This window comes from Anas platyrhynchos, chromosome 13, assembly GCF_047663525.1.
Source record: "Anas platyrhynchos isolate ZD024472 breed Pekin duck chromosome 13, IASCAAS_PekinDuck_T2T, whole genome shotgun sequence".
Lineage (NCBI taxonomy): Eukaryota > Metazoa > Chordata > Aves > Anseriformes > Anatidae > Anas > Anas platyrhynchos.
In genome coordinates this window covers 14,623,892-14,642,633 of record NC_092599.1, presented here as the reverse complement: position 1 = coordinate 14,642,633, position 18,742 = coordinate 14,623,892, and the positions used below count along the sequence as shown (strand labels likewise).

The 18,742-nt window shown below is 43.6% G+C and overlaps 4 protein-coding genes and 4 non-coding genes across 23 annotated transcripts in view; 6 read left to right on the top strand and 2 right to left on the bottom strand.

Moving 5' to 3' along the window:
- Positions 1–1,056, bottom strand: part of PBRM1 (polybromo 1) — a 60,847-nt gene extending 59,791 nt beyond the window's left edge. For 8 of the 16 annotated variants that reach the window (XM_072044176.1, XM_072044187.1, XM_027467298.3 and 5 more), the window contains exon 1: positions 922–1,032. The gene's annotated coding sequence lies outside the window, so the exon portion shown is untranslated. Of the gene's footprint in view, positions 1–906 lie in introns of all 16 variants that reach the window. The other 8 variants (XM_072044180.1, XM_072044185.1, XM_072044183.1 and 5 more) reach the window with 4 other exon arrangements.
- On the top strand, positions 1,010–9,886 carry GNL3 (G protein nucleolar 3). Its single transcript, XM_027467318.3, has 15 exons — positions 1,010–1,161; positions 1,284–1,342; positions 1,596–1,733; positions 2,380–2,493; positions 2,662–2,742; positions 3,249–3,384; positions 4,295–4,398; positions 4,722–4,857; positions 5,393–5,480; positions 5,844–6,027; positions 6,683–6,825; positions 7,434–7,570; positions 8,305–8,519; positions 8,771–8,852; positions 8,936–9,886. The coding sequence occupies exons 1-15, from the start codon at positions 1,149–1,151 to the stop codon at positions 9,022–9,024; spliced, it is 1,719 nt and encodes a 572-aa protein (XP_027323119.2). The 5' UTR covers positions 1,010–1,148; the 3' UTR covers positions 9,025–9,886.
- On the top strand, positions 3,444–3,519 carry LOC113845121 (small nucleolar RNA SNORD19). Its single transcript, XR_003500412.2, has one exon. It is a non-coding gene; the product is annotated as a small nucleolar RNA SNORD19 (small nucleolar RNA).
- Positions 5,219–5,292, top strand: LOC113845123 (small nucleolar RNA SNORD19). Its single transcript, XR_003500414.2, has one exon. It is a non-coding gene; the product is annotated as a small nucleolar RNA SNORD19 (small nucleolar RNA).
- LOC113845124 (small nucleolar RNA SNORD69) lies at positions 5,692–5,769 on the top strand. Its single transcript, XR_003500415.1, has one exon. It is a non-coding gene; the product is annotated as a small nucleolar RNA SNORD69 (small nucleolar RNA).
- LOC113845122 (small nucleolar RNA SNORD19) lies at positions 6,324–6,399 on the top strand. The gene has a single exon (XR_003500413.1). It is a non-coding gene; the product is annotated as a small nucleolar RNA SNORD19 (small nucleolar RNA).
- A 787-nt stretch (positions 9,887–10,673) lies between the features above and the next one.
- GLT8D1 (glycosyltransferase 8 domain containing 1) lies at positions 10,674–16,491 on the bottom strand. The gene is made up of 9 exons (XM_027467322.3): positions 16,349–16,491; positions 16,161–16,259; positions 14,897–15,113; positions 14,055–14,172; positions 13,439–13,523; positions 13,168–13,280; positions 12,461–12,627; positions 12,169–12,281; positions 10,674–11,511 (listed from the first exon to the last, which is right to left on the bottom strand). Exons 1-9 carry the CDS (start codon positions 16,362–16,364, stop codon positions 11,321–11,323), a joined length of 1,119 nt encoding a protein of 372 aa, XP_027323123.1. The 5' UTR covers positions 16,365–16,491; the 3' UTR covers positions 10,674–11,320.
- SPCS1 (signal peptidase complex subunit 1) lies at positions 16,475–18,722 on the top strand. The gene is made up of 4 exons (XM_072044193.1): positions 16,475–16,639; positions 17,014–17,073; positions 17,364–17,450; positions 18,538–18,722. The coding sequence occupies exons 1-4, from the start codon at positions 16,604–16,606 to the stop codon at positions 18,649–18,651; spliced, it is 297 nt and encodes a 98-aa protein (XP_071900294.1). The 5' UTR covers positions 16,475–16,603; the 3' UTR covers positions 18,652–18,722.
- Positions 18,723–18,742: the final 20 nt, after the last annotated feature.

The window sequence follows — 18,742 nt, the reverse complement described above, 5'->3', positions numbered from 1 at the left end:
ATTCAATTTTCTGCAATGTAACTGCTGGCTCCCAGGTCCCTCCGTGGTCGCACCAAGAACACCCACCGCCACCCCATCTCCTACACCACAGCGGCTCAGGGTCCTCCTGCTCACACCACCCAAAAAAATGGCCCACCACATAGACTCGGTCCCTTTTCTCAGGTGACAAGTGGCAGGGCACGAGGAAAGGGTCTCAAACTGCACCAGAGATTGGGTGGGAGGAAGAATTTATTCACGGAGAGGGCGGCCAAGGGCTGGAAGGGCGGCTGGGAGTGCTGCCCCGGGGGTATTCAGGTGGTGCTAAGGGATGTGGCTCAGTGACAGCACCCGGCAGGGCAGGCTGGGGGTTGGCCCTGGCGATCTCCGAGGTCCTCCCCAACCTAGATGGCTCTGGGATCTCTATAAGAAATTCTGAGGGCCGCCCTCATGTATATTTACACCGACACACACACACAACAGGTGGGAAGCCAAAGCCGCACCAGCCCGGCTGCCGCGGGGATTACCCGAGCTGACCTCACCAAACGAGCACTTTTCTCGCATTTACCCTCAAAATGAGCCCGCGGGGCGCTCGCCCCCATTCCGCTCCCTACATCCCAGAGACAGGGAGGGGGCAGCGAGCGGGGTCCCTCGGGGGGGACCGGCCCGTTGCGGCCCGGGGCGGGCCCCGAGCTGCTGGGACGAGGCACAACGGGGGGGGAGCAGAGCTCGAGAGCGGCCCCACCACCCTCTGAGGCACCACCAACGGCCAGCGAGCCGCGGCGTCCCGGGGCACGGCGCCCGGCTCTCGGTGCCCAGGGCCCGGCCGTGCGGCGGCCACACAAAGGGAGGCAGCGGCCTCCCGGCCTCCCTCCGCCTCCCCGCTCCGCCCGCTGAGGCGAGGCGAGGCCCGGCCTCCTCAGCGCTCACCCGCTCGCTCCTCACCCGCCGCTCTCCGCCCGCCGCGGCCGCGCTCCCGCTCCCGCTTCCCCTCCGCCGCCGCCGCCTCCCCGTCCCCGATCCGCCGCTGCCGCAAAGCCCGGCCGGCCGCCAACCGCGCCGAGCCCGTGCGACAGCCGCGGCGGGGCGGAGCGGGGCGGGGCCGCGCTGCTTTGCGGCCGCAGGAAGGGGCCGGGGCGCGGGGCCCGCGTGCGCAGCGCGGTGGAGGCGCCATGAAGCGGCCGCGTGAGGGAGCGGGGAGCGCGGGGGGGTGGGGGTCGGCAGGGGTTGACGAGGCGGCCGGGGAGGGGGTGTGTGGGGATATTTGGGGACAGGGGGACGGGGCTGACGGGCGCGGTGCGTTGCAGGGCTGCGGAAGGCGAGCAAGCGGCTGAGCTGCCACAAGCGGTACAAGATCCAGAAGAAGGTGAGCGGGGGGGCGGGGGCTGCGCCTCACCTCACCTCACCTCACCTCACCCCACTTCACCTCATCCCACCCCACCTCGCCTCACCTCATCTCAGGGGCCGGCGTCGCCTCACGGTGCCCCTCGAGGTGGCCCCGACACCAAAGGCGTGCGATTGTCTCTAAATCCCCGAGCACGAGGGATATTTATTTAATTAATTAATTATGTATTTATTTTCTACTTTATCTCCACTAACGTTCGTGTTTCTGCACGCAGATCCGGGAGCACCACCGCAAAGTCAGGAGGGAGGCCAAGAAGCGTGGGCGCAAGAAGCCCAAGAAGGACCCCAGCGTGCCCGGTGCGGCGCCGTTCAAGGAGGCGCTCCTGCGGGAAGCAGAGCAGAGGAGGCAGAGGGTAAAATGCAGCTTGTGGGAACGGGGCGAGAGCTGGCACCATTCCCTTCCTTCTTAGAAGAACCTCGTGCCTTACCTGTGTGCGCATGTGCACACCCAGAGGTGCGTTTAGGCTGGGCTCTAAGTAGGCCTAGCAGACGTGCTTCGTTTCTGTATTCACCATTATACACACCACATGGCAAGTTGCTCTTTGAATTTTTAACCACAGTCTTCATCACTGTGTATAAGCATGCTGGAAGTGGCATTTCTACTGTAATCGGAGTTGCCAGTGATGGTAAGATACGTAGAAGTCCCATCCAAATGCAGTGAGTTAAGTCTCAGCGTTGCATGACTTCACAAAATAAGGATCTGCAACAAAATGGCAAGAAAAGCAGCATCCTTTGTCAGCTGAAATGTTGTTTCTGCATGGCTGTTACTTCGGGGGCTAGCGGGTGGATATATTGCCTCTGCTACTGAAGTACTTGGAGGCAGTATTATCCTTTTCAGGACAGAATGCCAAAAAGTTCCCAATGTTACTAAAACAGACCTGGCTTCTAACCAGGCCATCTGAGGTATTTTTGTCAGAAATAAGTAAGCGGGAAGAAAAAACAGTCTTACCACCTTCAGATATGTTTTACATGGCTTGGGTTTTCCTTATTTGCCATCAGCTTGAAGAACTACAGCAAAAGCAGAAGCTTGACAGACAGAAAGAACTTGAAAAGAGGAGGAAGCTTGATGCTAAAAAGAATGCAGCCAAAATTGAGGAACAGACAGAGGGAACGGTAGGTGTCTGGTATGATTCTGATTGACACACATAGAAGCAATAAGGTCATACTGAAACTGTCTTCATAAGTCATATGTTACGTTACATTCTCGGGCTGTATATGCTCACAAGTGTAATACGCCAGTTCTCAGTTAAATCATTCCCATTCTTTTTTACTTGTGTTCAGGAACCTACCAAATCTGAAGCAAATACTAAGGAAGTGCTGAATAAAAAATCAAAGAAATCACTTCACAGTGAGCTTGAGAAGGTAAGCTTCAATTATTTTTATATAATTTGATGAGAATCAGAAATGAAACAATTTGTTATTTTCCTTTTCACATTACTGTGCAACAGCTAGAGAGTGTAAAAGTTGCTTGTGATAAACTCCAACGCTGAAGAGCAATTTTTTTTATTTTTAACGGAAGCTGTGAGGGCTTCAATTTTGTCTGGTACTAGCTACTGAGACATCCAGCATTTTGAAGCATTAGACTTCTTGAGCCAATGTCAGTACATAATGACCGATTGCAGAGCTCTTCTAGTAATGAAATTTTCCTGTCAAAGGATTTCTCGCCTTCACATTAAAAAGGTGAAAACTGCTTCAGTTTTCTTATTTGTAGTTCAGAAGAAAGGAGCCCAAACAGTCCTATGAAACCTCACTTAGCAGCCATTTTGTGGTCACCATCGTAGGCTACAGCTAAGCTATTACAGAGCTGTTATCTGTCAAATTGTCTGTCATCTTGTATTTGAGTCTTTTTTTTATTGTTTCTGACCTAGGTGATAGAAGCCTCAGATGTGATTCTGGAGGTTTTGGATGCAAGAGATCCAATGGGCTGTCGCTGTCCCCAGCTGGAGCAAGCTATTACTTGCTCTGGAGGAGACAAAAAGCTAGTGTTGGTTCTGAACAAAATTGGTAAGAAACAAAGGTTTTCTTGAAGTGTCACTCAGTCACAGGGTAATTCTGTGGTACGTGAGCTATGAGGAAGATTTTAAAGGAATCTGAGATTCTACTGAAGTCATAAGATCCAACTCTGAGCTCGCTGTCTTATGGAAGGGGTCATGTTTCTTCTACCTTATAGTCTGCCTTGCTAAGAAAACGCTGTAGACAGGTAATCTAATTGCTCATTAGTCCCTTTTGCAATAACTCATCTGAAGCCATTGGCCAGTCTCAGCTAAACCCAAGAGAACTTAGAGTTCTAACTATTTTTAACATTTTTGTGAATGTAGGTAAGGGAGAGGTCGCAGTGCTAGTACCCACTGAGGCAGTGGTAGGTAAAGCATCAGCAAATCAGCTCAATGGTTGTGTTTAGGATTTGGCTTCTAGAAGTATTGTCTCTCTTCTGTTGCTGGAGGAAAGACCTCACCTAAAAAACAGATGCAGCTGAAAAGGCTGCAGATTACTGGGTTATCATTGGGGGGGTAGGGCAAAATACCAAGCGTGACAGTAAGAGCAAAGGCAACTGTATATTAGAGCATCCTTTGCAAGGATGAGGAGATAATTCTTTGTGTAACATCACTCTCTGTAGCATAGAGAGTCTTCTAGCAAGACTCCAACACTTAAAACCTGATAGAGGGACTGAAAATGTAGCTCTGTTGTAGACAGAAAATAAAGACCAAGACTTGTGGCCACTGGATGGCTTTGGGGAACTTACCTAATAGTTGACTAGAGCTATGCATATAAATAAATAAACTTTCAGCTCAGCATTATTTGTCATAAAGAAGTGTACAAGGTACAATCTGGTTCCCGATTCCGTGTTACATTTTCCCCATGCAGTGATATTTAGCATTCACAAGAGTGAAAGGACTGTGCTCTTTTTTTCCAGATTTAGTACCTAAGGAGAACTTGGAGAAATGGTTGGATTGTTTGAAGAAGGAATTTCCAACAGTTGCTTTTAAATCATCAACCTTGACGACAGACAGGACTATGGTAAGAGTGCTGCAGGCTCTCAAAGGTGACACAGTCATACATCTTTCCAGTAAGAAGAAAGAAAGAACAAACCCTATAAGCCAGTTTACATTCTTTTTTCTTCAAGTATTTGATGGCTACCTTTTTACTGTCACTTAACTGGTAGATTCATCTTAGCCAATTTCTTACTAAACTAATTCCGTCTGTTTAGAAGAACACAGTAACATCAGCTAATGGAGTATAGGAGTTGAAAATGTTACAGTAGATGAATATATCTAAGAATACATACTTACCTTCTTCCTAAATAGCCTGACCATGTTGTTTGTTTTCTTTGAATCCTGTAGCGGGAGCATTTCTCAAGAAAAAGGGCACGTATTGATTTATCAAGAAACACTGAATGTTTTGGAAGCGAATGCCTTTTGAAACTTCTTCAAGAGCACTGCAGGACTCAAGACAAAGCTATTCAGGTTGGGTTAGTAGGTAAGGATTTGGAGAGATGGCAGAAATTTTGTTTCTCCTCCGTAAAGCTTTGGTATCTTGTATTATGAACTGGGTGAAACAATGAACACATGACTTCCTCTTGGGCCTTCTTACTCAAGACTTATTTCTTACTTCCAATCGAGACTCACTGTTGTAGTATTTTAGCTGACAGTGGTCTGTGTTGCGCTTTCAGACGCGTGGGATGCGTGATCTATGGAAGACACATTGCGCGAGGCCTTAACTGATAAACCAGCTTAAGGAAAGGAGAAGGAGGTTACATACCACACAGCCTATGCTGCCTTCCTTCCATCTGCATGTGATGTTCAATGATGTCTTTCATGTCCTTTTTATTGCCAAGTGTGAGAAATGAGGATACCAACCTTGTCTTACTTCTGTAATGAAGACTTCAGATCCAACTCTGATCTCACACTGAAGTCGTATACTACCAAAGATACATGGAAGCAGCAGCTTTGATCGTTGTAACAGGCTGAGGTTTTTTCATTTAACTTATAAGGACTTATGTGGTTTTCTTCAGGTTTCCCTAACGTGGGGAAGAGCAGCATAATCAACAGTATTAAAAAAAATCGTGTTTGCAACGCTGGACTAGGAAGAGGTCTTACCAAGTAAGCTGAGTCTGATAAAAGCTGTTCATTTTCCTGTTCCTGCTTGTATTCTGATTACCTTATGTTTTGGTTGGGCAGTCAAAGCATGCCTGTGTACAGCTTTAAATGGACATTCCAGTTTGTCAGGATGAAAGATAACGTTTTCTATGATGCAGGTTGTTACAGGAGAATACAGTGCATAAACTTGCTCATCTTGTGCATTTTGACTTCTGACACAAAGCATATGATGAGAAAACACTGAAACTGACTCTGTATGAAGTGCATTCAGTCCAACGCTGAGCTTTGTGGCTTGATTCCCTCACCTTAACAGTCTTTTGCTGGTTGATTTATCTTCAGATACAGCACATTTCTCTCTCTGAATAGGTGCATGCAAGTTGTGCGTATTGATAAAAAGATGAAGATGTTGGACAGTCCAAGTATAGTTGCAGATCGTGCCAACAGCACCCTAACTCTGGCCCTGAGAAGTATCATAGATGATGGAAGATCAGGCTCAATAGATGTGGTTGAAGCGGTGGATGCAGTTCTAAATCACTGCAGTAAACAGCAGGTGAGTTCCATCATTGTTCTCTGTATTTTTGAACTGTATTCAACTCCTCTGTAGCTTTCTTAAAGTTCATTTCACTTCAGTTAGTTCTGGTAGCTTTTGCACTGCTTTCTCCTTACCATACAAGGTGACAAATTTTGCTTGGTATATCCAATGCTAAGTGTGATCTTTCAGCAATACACATGGAAGACAGATGCAGCCTGTCAGGATCCTGGCAGCCAGTTTGTTTTCCCCATGACTTTACTGATTTAAAAAAAAAATCTGCTTTTAAAGAACATCTCATAATAATATCACAGAGTGAAAAATGAGGATATTCTGATTGCTTCTTATTATTACACTGAAGACCTCAGATCCAACTCTGATTTCACTCTAGTTTCAAGTAGATTAACCAAAGCCTGATCCCCATCCAATTCTATGCTGACTGGTTCGCCACAAATCAGCATGTTGTCTCTCACCTATTGGTGCGGGTGAATAGCAGATAAAAGTTGTTGACAAAGTAGATGTTTTGCTTGGTAATATTTATTCCCATACGCAATAAAAAAGCTGCTCTTTATGTATTTGTTCTTCCTCGTAACCCAGTCTGATTTGCTTTTTTAATCCTAAAGCTAGGAGAAAACTGGGTGGTCTTCTGATTGCACTTTTTTTTTTTTTGCACTAGGTAATGATGTTCTATAGTATCCCGGATTTCAGGAACACTGAAGAGTTTTTAACTTTACTTGCTCAGAAAAGGGGTATGCTGAAAAAGGGAGGTGTTCCTGACATAGAGAATATAGCCAAATTACTACTTTCTGACTGGACAGGGTATGTATACTGTCAGTTATGCTTTGTGCTGCTGACCTTTTTGATTTTTGCTTTGTTAATCCAGCTGTGATTACACAGCAGAAGTACTGAGTCCTGAGAAGCAATTACAGACAGGAGGGGCTGCTTTTGGTTTTCCTGCATTTTACTTTAAGAAAGCTGGATTGGATAACAGAGTTAGAAAACACTAGCAATGTATAATTTTCTGAAGTAACGAACTATACATGGAGGGAGTCAAAGCAAATTACATGTAGCTCTATAGCCAGTTTGCTGACCTCTTTGCTTTTCACTAAACTGTTGCGGACTGCAGTGGTTCCTGTATTCCCCTGAGCGTGGAATGAATGAATTTGGAATCAGTGACTAATTGCATATGAATAGTTCCCTTGCTCAAGTGGTTCATCTGTTTAAGAGTAGGATGTCCATTTAATTATGTTACTGACAACTTCAGAGTCAAATACAATCAGCTATTTACCTGCTAAACAAATTATATTGAATTACTAGTTAGGTTGAGGAGTCTGAGAGGTTTGTGCTTTAGGTTTTATTTTTAAGCATAATGATTTAATCATGTTAGCTTTGTTTGTTTTTTTAAAGCTGATATTTTATTTTCACAGAGCTAAAATAAGCTACCATTCACAACCTCCTGGATCTCAGATGCTACCACCCTACCTTACAGAAGACAAAATAGCTGAAATGCAGAAGGGTTTTAATTTAAAGAAGCTAGAAGAAGAAAACAACGCTACTGTTCAAGGTAGGACTTCTTACTGTAGTGTACCAGTAAGAGCAGTGGTAGCAGTTTCAATGAGAGATCATGAATGAAAGTTATCCTAGGGTTTGTATGACAACTTCGTAAGTATGCAGCAGACGTGAACCTTAGAGAACAAAATGGATTCTCATGCAACAAAACAGTGGAGTTACGTGCTGTCTTGTGAACTCCCGCTAGTGCTTAGTTTCTGCTCATCTCACTTAACTTCTAAATAGGTGGTACTTATGTGCCCTTCAATGATCTTTTGGCCTATTTCCTAGTTAGGCCAACAAAGTGCATTTTTATTCAGCACAATCTACACTCAAATCCAAGTACTTTACCTACTAGCAATTTTTTTAGATGAGTCAGGGGAAGGTACTCTCTTGGATGATTTGCATTTCACAGAATCACAGAACTGTAGGGGTTGGAAGGGACCTCAAAAGATCATCAGGTCCAACCCCCCTGCCAAAGCAGGTTCCTCAGAGCAGGCTGCCGAGGCAGGCATCCAGACAGGCCTTGAATATCTCCAGAGAAGGAGACTCCACAACCTCCGTAGGCAGCCTGTTCCAATGCTCTCACCCTCACCATGAAGAAGTTCTTTCACATGTCAGTGCGGAACTTCCTGTGTTATAACTTGCAGCCATTTGTTCTCCCTGCTTATGTGGGTGGCTGTCCTTTTAATTGGTAGACATACCTGGTGCTAACAGTGACTTAACAGACGATTTGTATGTCTTTCCCAGCTTTAAAATACCCTAGTCCAGCAAGCAGCATTGTCTTCCAGTCAGCTGGCATGACAAATGGGAAAATACAGGAAAATAAAGTGGTAGGGGAAGCATCACAGTGGGAGAGTCTGGAAGCAAGCGAGGAAGAAGAGGAAGATGATTTCATGGAAACTGATGATCAAGATAGCATGGAAGAAGAAGAAGAAGAAGAAGAAGAAAAGGATGTGAAAGAGGTAAATCAGGGTTTCATTCAATTGCTACCTGATTAGACCTTGACATCAAGTAGCCTGGTAGTTTCCTGCTGTAAACAGAACATACAGGTGCTGCAGAGCCACCAGCAGTAATCATTAAGAAAACAGACTTGTAAGTCAGCATGTTCCTGACAAGGGGACATCTACGCTATCATCAATCCTATTTCATTTGCATAGGAGATCTCATTAGTGATGTCTGAGTAAACTCTTCTGTGTGACCTCTCCAATCTTAGGAAAGCAAAATTGGGATGACCAGGAAAGCAGAGCTTGGAAAACAACAAGCAAGACAAGCAACTTCAGAAAACAAGCTAGCAGGTCTGTGTAAAAACCTGTAGCATAGTCTCTAGTACTCTACCACTTACATTTCAGTTCATTAACAAATCATTTTCTCTTCTCAGAAAGTGGATGTGACAGTTCACTATCACTCAGCTTGGACAAGTCAGCAGATGAAGATGATGCCTATGATTTTAATACAGACTATGTGTAATGAGATGCCCAAAGATGGGGCTTGGAGACTATTACTGGCCTTCAGACCAGTCAAACACTTCTGTTACAGAAGTTGTAGGAATGCCTCATAGCAGAGCTGCAAACATTCACAATTACTGTGTCAAACAATGTAGATAATACTGTGTATCTCTAGATAATTCCAGATTTTGTATAGTTCTAGGAAGCTGACCTTTAAGCTGTATACTTTTAATTCCTGTTAAAAAGACTATTTGAGAAAAAAAAAGACTGTGTTAGTCCATTCTTTGTGCCTTGTAAAGAGATCTTTCAAAAAGATAAATCCCACGTTGCTTTCTTTTAAAAATGTGACCGTAGTTTTTCAGCAATTAAATTTTAGGGCAAGCTTTCATGTTTCCTTCATAAAAATGTTAATCTTTTTGCCTAGAGGATTATAGACTGTATCTCTAGAGCGTGACTTAAGTGAGTTTTCAGTATTTTTCAAAACTATACAACTTTCACAGGTAAAAGCTGGTTGGCAACTACTACTTATTTCAGCTAGACATAAGGTATTTTATCTAAGCGCTTCTCTGTAAGCGCAGTAGCTTCACAGGGAGACATAACTGGGATTATGGTAACAGTAATTTGTCTTCAGTAGGGGGGAAAGAGCTTGTTCCTATGGTGCTCTTGAATAAAAGACATACTTTCTGATGGAAATATGGTAGCAACTGGTAACTGTAAAGCAAAGCATGTTCTTCTGTGTAGTAAGGATGTTACTTTAGTCAGTCTGCAGCAAAACTGGGGCAACATTACCCCAGCTGCACTGAAAGAGGTAGCTGATACATATTCTTTAAATGTATGTAGAGGCATCCATGCCTCCTAGGTATCTTAAACTGCACGTGTCTGTATCTGTGCTTGTTTGTTTTTTTTTTTATCCAAGCCTGCTAAAATAACCACTGACAGGAATGGTTCTTAAGAAGCCAGGAAAAGAAAGGATCAGTAACAAACCAGAGAGCAGCATAGAGCTATACCAGAACTATAGACAGTGTATACAATGAGATGAGAAGGTGGAAGTTCTTTTAAATTATAAAGCAGTATTGAAACCATACTCACACACGTACACAAGCCCTTTACCTCTCTGCTGCCCTATACCTCGGATCATGAATCACTGAGCTTTTCACTGCTTGTCTTTTACCCATAACATCTTATACCTGTTCACAAGCAGTAGTACTGAATAAACATGAGAACTTGAATTCAAACTTCATTGCATCGAATAATAGCCACAGCAGCTGCTGGGATACACTAGCTAATAATAACCAGTATTCAAACATAAAGGCAATAAAAAAACACAACTACTTACCTACAGAAAAGTCAGATGGGCTGCCAAAGGTCACAGCAATCTCGCTCAGTGATTTCAGAGGATCAGACCCAGAAGGACACAGTGGGAGAAACTTCTATGGCACAGTCATGCTCACTTGAGAAAAAAATGTGGAAATTCTTAACAGTAACAATTCTGATCTATTTCATACAGCCTGACCCTAGAAATAAATACTTTGCACACTTTTACGAGTGCTTTCTCAAAGGTGAGATCAATCGGTTTTGACTTCATTCAGTTAACACTGTACTTAAGCAAAAGAAACATTTCATATATCAGACCACGACAAGAATCATATTGTCAGGTACCTGAGGTTTGACTCATGTTAACAGTAGCTTTTATTTTTGAACATTTTCTCCACCACTTTACAGAGAATATTTTAGTGTTTACTGGCAGTTAAAACCATTTTGCATAGTGAAATAATACTTGAAATTATTCATCTTTCAAAAATCAAGATTCAGTTTTCCAAAATTGTGCAAGACAGGCTTACGCAGAAATGGCTGGGAGCAGTTTTCATGCAAGAACTGACTGCTGATGAAACTATTTCACAGGATAACAACAACAACAAGACAGAACAAATACCAAGCTGCTCTTAATTACAGTATGTTCCTGTGCAATGCTTGAATGGTGCAAGCTCCAGATGAAGTTCTATCTTGTTTCTGGAACTGTTTGTTTACATAGCTGACACAACAATCCCCCAGAAGACTTGTAGTAAAGAGCAGAAGAATGTACAACACACAAATGACCTAACAGAAGTGCTAGTTTTGCCTTCTGCTGGAGTACCACCTTCAGTCACACAAGAGAAGTGAGTCTCCTTTGGAACAGCACATGAGTAAGTGCATCTCCCTGTGCTCCAGAAGGCAAGGACTGCTCTGTAACACAAAGTTGACTTAAAAAAAATAATTAAAAAAATCTGCTTGGCTCCTGAAGTTTCCTGAGAAAATGCCATCAGTTATTCAAATTTTCTCTACTTTGCTTCATAGGCTTCCGAATGTCTCCGGATCAGGCTGAACTTGCCTGTAGGATCAGGGACATACCACTTCTCCCACACTTCAGCATATGAAGCTGTTCTTCCCCATGGTTTGAAATGTCCATTCCAATGGAGCAGCTTGGCAGCTTTCACAAACTGAGGAGAATACCTTTTTCCAGCGCTAGACCCTTTTATTGAAAAAGAAGCATTAGTGCCATAATAAAGGCAGCAGGAAAAAACAGTATGTGATATTTTAACTTCAAAACAAAGGATTTTAACAGGAATTCTTGTCATTTATGGAAAAAGGTGATATGGGAGGCAGAAGTCATGGCAAACTAAAAAAGATCAGATGCAATGGAAGACTACTTTCATCTGTCTCTGTATATATTTTAATGTACTGCTTTAAATTCCAAGTTCTTTAAAACCCTTTTAATACCCAGTATATTCAGCAGCCTATATATCACTCATTTCAAATGAAACCTAAGAGCTCTCCCAGCTTTGGGGTTTTACCAATAGCAGAACTGATATGAACGTCTGCTCCTCTTCATCTTGGAGGAGACACCTAGGATCACTTCAGATACAATACGTATGTGGAAACAATAAAAAGGAAACAAGAAATTGAGAGCTCAAAATCAATAACAATCCCACTAGCAGTTAAAAGAGGAATGTGGAGGATCGGGCCCACAAAATACAAGACGGTATTGGGAAGCAGCATTTCAATAAAGCACAAGGTATAAAGCAGGGTAAGAAAAGATCCAGTTTTTGTATCATCAACTCAGAGTTGATGAACAGACCTGGAAAAACACACGGAGTGGCAAAGTGTTGCAAAAATACTTCATACATACCAAGATGTCGGACATTCCACATGGGATCAATACTGGAATGTTGCTTGTAAAATACAATTAGCAGTGGAGGTGTCGTGATGCTGCCAGCCAGAGTTCTGCTGTAAAGTTCCTCTCTGGAAGAGAAAATGGGAAGGAGATGGGGAAGGTTGCTTGTGTGGCCCTAAATCAGTTGAGTTTCACTTGCAGCTGCATGACAGGAATCCACAACTAGATACGCAGCCCTTCATTTAACAGTTAAATGCCATCACTTAGCCCAGTCCCTATGGCCACCCCCATCTCAGAGGGTACTCACGCTACATTTAGCGTCATCCACTTCTCCAATTGTTTAGTGATGTTCTGTAATTTCCATTCTGTCAAATTGGCAACAAAAACTCCTGGATTGAAAGAGCAAGTGTTGGCTTTCATGGCAAGCTTTCGGATGGTTTCTTTTTTGTAATCTAGAAACCCAATGTAATTATACTGAAAAAGAAAGAGTGTAGAAATTAGCTTAAAAATATAGTCGAATTCCTTTGTAAAGAAAAACTTTGCACAATTCCCAGCAGACAAGCATAACCTGAAGTTGTTAAAACAAATTCCCCTTCCTTCAACACATGAGTAAGTAAGCCCAACATTTTAAAAATATTATTAAACTACACACTTCAAGGAAAGCTGCACGGTATTAATGTCTACAACCTGAAACAATAGCAGTCCCAGAACAAGTACTTTTCATACATTCACAAATAAAAAAATCTTCCTCTGGTGTTCTAAGACTTTCTACTGTTCCACTACCATTGTAAAGCACAGCCAAAACTCAGTGTTTTTACTGTACCTAAATTACTGTACCAGGCATCATTTGTAAAACAAACATCAGAATCAACTGATTTCAGTAGGTATACATGTATTCACACCTTTAGGTTCACTGCATTTCGAAATCAACCCTCAAGAATATTAAAACCAAGCACTTGGTTCCAAAGCCTGGGATCTACAACATTGTTATGACTGAGTCAGAATGAAACAAACCTGATTCCCTGCTCCACGGACAGCAACTTTGTTAGTGGTTGAGTCACAATCATCTGAAAATGCAGCTGCATGTCCAGGTTTCAGTGGAGTGTTGTAAAGTTCAAGGATATCATCTGAAAAATGAAAATAAGCACAGAAAAATTAAAAGCAGTCCTGTTTAATCTCTGAGTGGCTTTTTGTACAGCTCATCGCTGCAGCAGATAAAAACACTCTGTTTATTCCAACTCAGTTTAATACAAAAATGGCAAAACATGAAGAAAAGGTCCTGTACCTTGCACTACTACGTCATCGTCCACGTAGATGGCCTTCTCCGCATGAGGTACCAAACTGGGCAAGTAGAATCTTGCAAAGGTTAACTGTGAAAGCAAAATAAATACATAGATTGGAAAATTGTTCAAAAAAGTGAGAAATTTTGAAATTGGTATTCCTGATACTTATCTATAGCAGTAACGCTATATAGCAACTTCCACCCAGGAAGCAAGACAGCCAGCAATATCTTATCAGTTATTTAAAATAAGCAAGTTCTATCAGTTCCTAGTTTCCCATGAATTTGTGCATCAATAAACTAACTTTAAGACTGGTCTCCAATATAATTTTTTATCTTTCCACACATATTTGTAGTACCTGAAAGGTTTTGGCATGCTTGACACACAACCTGCAGTGTTTAACTGGAGATACCAGCACAGAAAGATACTAGGCACATATATGTAGATATTTAAAACCATCTTGTACTACCTGAAAAACTCAGCCTTATTGAAATTTAGGAACTTAATTATAAAAGATTTATTGTATGCCAACAAAGTTGGGTTCAAAAGCCATGGAAGGATAATATCAAAATGTATTGTTTGTAACTAATAATTGTAAAGAGTAATCAACACCATCCTCACTGGTTTTAGGGGGTCTGCTTTTTGAGGATCCACTTGTACTTTCCCTTCTAAGACACGAGGGTCAAAATCCAAAATTCGGTATCTCAAATTTTTCAGAGCAGTGTTACTTAGCCACAGCCTGCAAACACAAAAGAAGCATAGATTTTGTTACATGAGACAAAAATCAAATGAAAAACAAGACATCCAATCAAAAGATCTTGATCTGGCCAGTAACTTCCCTACCCAGCAAACACAGACGTAGAATATTATCAGCATCTGATTTCAGTGGTGGTATCTTGTGTGGAACATGTCCTGTGTAGGGGCATGTCCACTATCAGCATACTAAACAGCTGTGACACATGAAAGGTAAGATAACTTTACAGATAAACTACGATTTACAGATTTACTAAGATAACAGTAAGATTACTGCTTATTTTACTAGAAATATACAATCCTGTTATCACAAATCCTTCATAAAAACTATCAGTGTGAACAGACCTGAGCGAAAATGAAAGGATCAAAGCGCAATCTAAAACAAAAATGGGAAACTTCACTGCCAGTATTCACATTGCTCAGGCAAAATGAAGGAAGTAACTTTTACAACCCCTCCACCAACAAACTCCAGCCCTGCTGGATGGATATCATTCCACAGGAAAAGTAGTCTCTTCTTCCATCCTTGAAACATTACCAGTAGGAATGACTGCAGCCTTGTCAGCAGCCCTGTCAAAAAGATGCAATAAGCAGCAGCAGATAGGACTGCAAACAATTTAGAGGAGTGCAGCATCAAGCAAATTCAGCTCTTCCTATTCTCAAAAATACTTGACTTTTACAGTACCATGGGGAGCTAACAAAAAAATCATTACCTCAAGTGGTCCACAGTATCATTCAGTGTAACAATATAGAAAACCACATTGGATTTGGTGTTATGATAAATACTGTTCATGGCTGCAATCGCACCCCCAAGCCTCTCCTCTGATGCTGCAATGACCACAGCAATCTCCTTATCGTTCCTTTCATCCATCAGTCTCTGGGGAACTGCAGGTATGAAGTCTATAGGCTGAAGTCCTAATGGATTTGAATCTGTGGAATAAAAATGGCATCACCTACGTTTTATATAAACGAAACACAGAAATTATTACCATGCCAAAATTCCCAATGCCTACAATTATTTCTGTTATACAAGCGCTTGGATGGCTGGGTCGAGGAACGTGGACTACAACACCCCAGTATTAAATGCTTAAATGACAGCCCCCACTCAGGAGAATCCAGGAATTTGTTAATATATCTGAAAACATCACACTTGCAGATAAACTACATGCATATAAACTGCTCTAAATACTCACATGTTGCACAACGAGGTACTAGAGCAAGGCTTAAGCTAGAGTAGCCCGTGCTTACCTTTGGTCCTGTTTGCCACATCTATAAATCACTAATTTCTCCCTCCTGTTACCCTAACTGCCTTCCAGTCACATCTCCCTTCCCTGTTTTCCCTCTACTTTCTCTTTGGTAGAAACCAGTTTAGAATTTGTTTCTTCATTAACAACACTGTTGCAAGTTTTTTTTTTTTTTCCCCTGGGGGATTCTCAGGGCATTGCACACAGCCCATGTTTAGTCCAAGCATCACAGATCACTGTGTTACTTAAGCTGAAAAAGCAAGAATTTATATCCGTACTGTGCAGACACGATAACGGGAGATCAGCAGCTGAATGTACGACCATGCAGCATACGTATCCCATTTAACAGGTGGCTAATCTCCTGCTACTGCACCCTTCTAACAACGCTGGCACCTTTCAGATTAGATTATTACATATTAATTTTCAGATAATTTTGGAAATGAAACAAACAGGTGGCAAACGGGGACTTGGCAGTTAATGGGGACGTGGAGAAGCTTTGTGGGACCACGTCCAGTTCTTAAACGTGGACTCCTGAGCACAAAGGCTCTGCTAAGTCAACCTAAGCGGCTCAGATGAAGACGAGCACCATTTCCTAGCGACTGAGCACCACTGTCCGAGCTTCTGAGGCTAGCGGCTGACAGCCATAGCGGGGGGCTCCTTCACGGAGCTCCGTGAGGCAGAGCACGCCGCTCGTCACCGCTTGAAGACAGAAACACAACGAAACCCCACGGACCCGTCAGCTCCCGCCTGAGGAAGTCGCTGAGGCCCAGGAAGTTGCGGTGCAGGACGAGCAGGAACACCACGACGGCCGCGACCAGGATGGCCACGTTCGCTGCAAGTTCAAACAGAAAGAAGTTCACCGCGGGGGACAGCGGGGGGCTCGGACAGGCGGCGTGCACCGCCCCCCTCCTTCCCTCTTACCTTTCCTCAGCGACATTTTCCCCTCACCGCCCGCGCTGACGCGGCCCCGGCCCCAGGGCAGCGGCAGTGACACCGCCCCCCTTTCCCCCCCCCCTTAACCGGCGGAGCCGAGCGGGCTCCCCCCGCGGCTGGCGGCCAGCGGGGCGGGGCGGGAGGCGCCGGTTTCCGGCCACCTCAGCAGCCGCCTTCCGCCGGCACCGAGCGACCGCAGGAGGAACGGGAGCTGCAGACACCCCACACACACACACCGCCACCATGCTGGGCTTCTGCCGCGCCATCCCCACGGAGATGGTAGGGCCGGGGGCGGCGGGGGCCCGGAGGGGAGCGGCGCTAGGGCGGGAGCGGCTGCGCCGTGAGGGGAGGGAGGGAGGCGCCGCGCGCCTCTGCCGTGTGGGGAAGCTCTGCAAGGGATGGAGCAGGGCCCGGGCATCCCTGTAAACCCCCCTCTGAGGGGTTTACAGGGATGCTACGCTGTATAAATGTGTTGCCTTTCCTGCCCTGAACACATGGTAGAGTAAGAAAATAATTCCACTCTGGTTTGAAAGCTGAACAAAACAGCCAAAACCCTGTGCTCAGGCCAAGCCCAGGATGTAAACTGGAAGTCTTAGCAGGTGCCCGCAGGCTTGTGTTTGGGGTAACTGACCGAAACCCGTCTCTTTTCACAGGACTACAAGGGCCAAAAATTAGCAGAACAGATTTTTCAAGGAATCATTCTCGTCTCTGCAGTAAGTATACAAGAACGGTAGGTTATAACAAAGAACTTTTGTTTTCTGATCGTAGAAACAAATTTCTACTGATTGTTTGGATAAAGGCTTTTCTTCTTTTAATTCATTTTTTACTTTCATTGTTGGCCTACAATTTTGCAACCAAGGTTAGAAAGATGTATGAAGTGTGCTTTTGGAAAACCCATACTTTATACTTACCTCTCCTCCCTACCTTACCCTCACTTAAATAAAAACATTTTGGATGTTATGATTATTTGAAGATTGATTTATTTATATATATATTTTTAAAGGTAATTGGTTTCGTCTACGGCTTCATCACTGAACAGTTTGGCTGGACTGTCTACATATTCATGGCTGGAGTTGCTTTATCATGTCTGGTAAGTTTGGTTTATAAACTTGAAAATATATGTTGCAGAAGGTGAAGTCCTGTGCTTAAACTTGCTTTACAATCCAATACTTGTCTTATGTCAGATGCTAGTAAGATTTTAGAGAGTGCTGCCATTTTACACTGTTACCTTACACTGAACTGCTTCCCCAGTTGTGGTGGTTTTACCTTGCTAGGTAGCTGAACTCCATCACAACCACTCTCTCACTCCACTTCCTCAGAAGAAGAGGGGAAGAAGAAAAGGAAAGAAACAATTAATGGGTTGAGATAAGGATAATTTAAGTAAAGGAAAAAATAAATATTAAGGAAAAATTATTATTAATTAAATAATTTAACTAAAAGGGAAAAAAGGGATAATGGAAAAAAAAAAAGTTAACTCCATCCCAGCCAGACCCAGTACACCAGTTCAGTGAAATGTTACTTCTATGTCAAGCTGTGTTGTGGTTTAACCTGGCCAGCTGCTAAGCACCACACCGCTGTTCACTCACCTTCCCCTCTCCCTCTTTGGGATGGGGCAGAGAATCAGAAAGAAATGAAAGCCTGCGGGTTGAGATAAAGACAGTTTATTAGGACAGAACAGAAAGTAATAATAATAATGATAATACTACTCCTAATGTGTACAAAACAAGTGATGCACGATGCAATTGCTCACCACCCGCTGACCAATGCCCAGCAGCCAGACCTCCCCACCCCGGCCAGCAACCCCTATATATTGTTCATCGTGACAGATGGGATGGAATACCCCCTTTGGCCAGTCTGGGTCAGCTGTCCTGGGTCTGCTCCTTCCCAGCTCCCACTGCACCCCCAGCCTGCCCGCTGGCAGGACAGAGCAAAAAGCTGCAGAGTCCCTGGCTGCTCTGCAACAGCTAACACATCAGTGCAATATCAACATTATTCTCATCCCAAATCCCAAACACAGCACCATGCCAGCTACTAGGACTTTTGGCTACTAGCCAAAACTAGGACAAACTGATACTGTTTTTACCAGAAAGGACAACACAGTTTTCTGGGTAGCAGCTGTACAAAACACTTCTCTAGCATCTTGATTTACACATCTTCATTTCATTCCTTTTCTTAAGCTAACACTCCCGCCATGGCCTATGTACCGCCGCAATCCTCTGAAGTGGTTACCTGTCCAGGAGTCGGGAACAGATGATAAGAAGCCAGCAGACAGAAAGCCAAAAAGACGCTAAAAGCTAAAGAATATGGTTCTTCATGATGTTACATTGTAGCTTTCTTAAGTTTTAATACATTTTCTCTAGGAGATGCTGCTTGGCTCAGTGG

Bases quoted from the DNA above. Each gene is read 5' to 3' on its own strand.
- GNL3 (XM_027467318.3), top strand. The intron at 2,494-2,661 runs GTAGGTGTCTGG...ACTTGTGTTCAG, and splicing joins AGGAACAGACAGAGGGAACG to GAACCTACCAAATCTGAAGC. The intron at 5,481-5,843 runs GTAAGCTGAGTC...CTCTCTGAATAG, and splicing joins CTAGGAAGAGGTCTTACCAA to GTGCATGCAAGTTGTGCGTA.
- GLT8D1 (XM_027467322.3), bottom strand. The intron at 13,524-14,054 runs GTGAGGATGGTG...TTGCTTTCACAG, and splicing joins AAGCAGACCCCCTAAAACCA to TTAACCTTTGCAAGATTCTA. The intron at 12,282-12,460 runs GTGAGTACCCTC...TTTCTCTTCCAG, and splicing joins TGGATGACGCTAAATGTAGC to AGAGGAACTTTACAGCAGAA.
- SPCS1 (XM_072044193.1), top strand. From the start codon at position 16,604: ATGCTGGGCTTCTGCCGCGCCATCCCCACGGAGATG. The intron at 17,074-17,363 runs GTAAGTATACAA...ATATTTTTAAAG, and splicing joins GAATCATTCTCGTCTCTGCA to GTAATTGGTTTCGTCTACGG. The intron at 17,451-18,537 runs GTAAGTTTGGTT...CCTTTTCTTAAG, and splicing joins GAGTTGCTTTATCATGTCTG to CTAACACTCCCGCCATGGCC.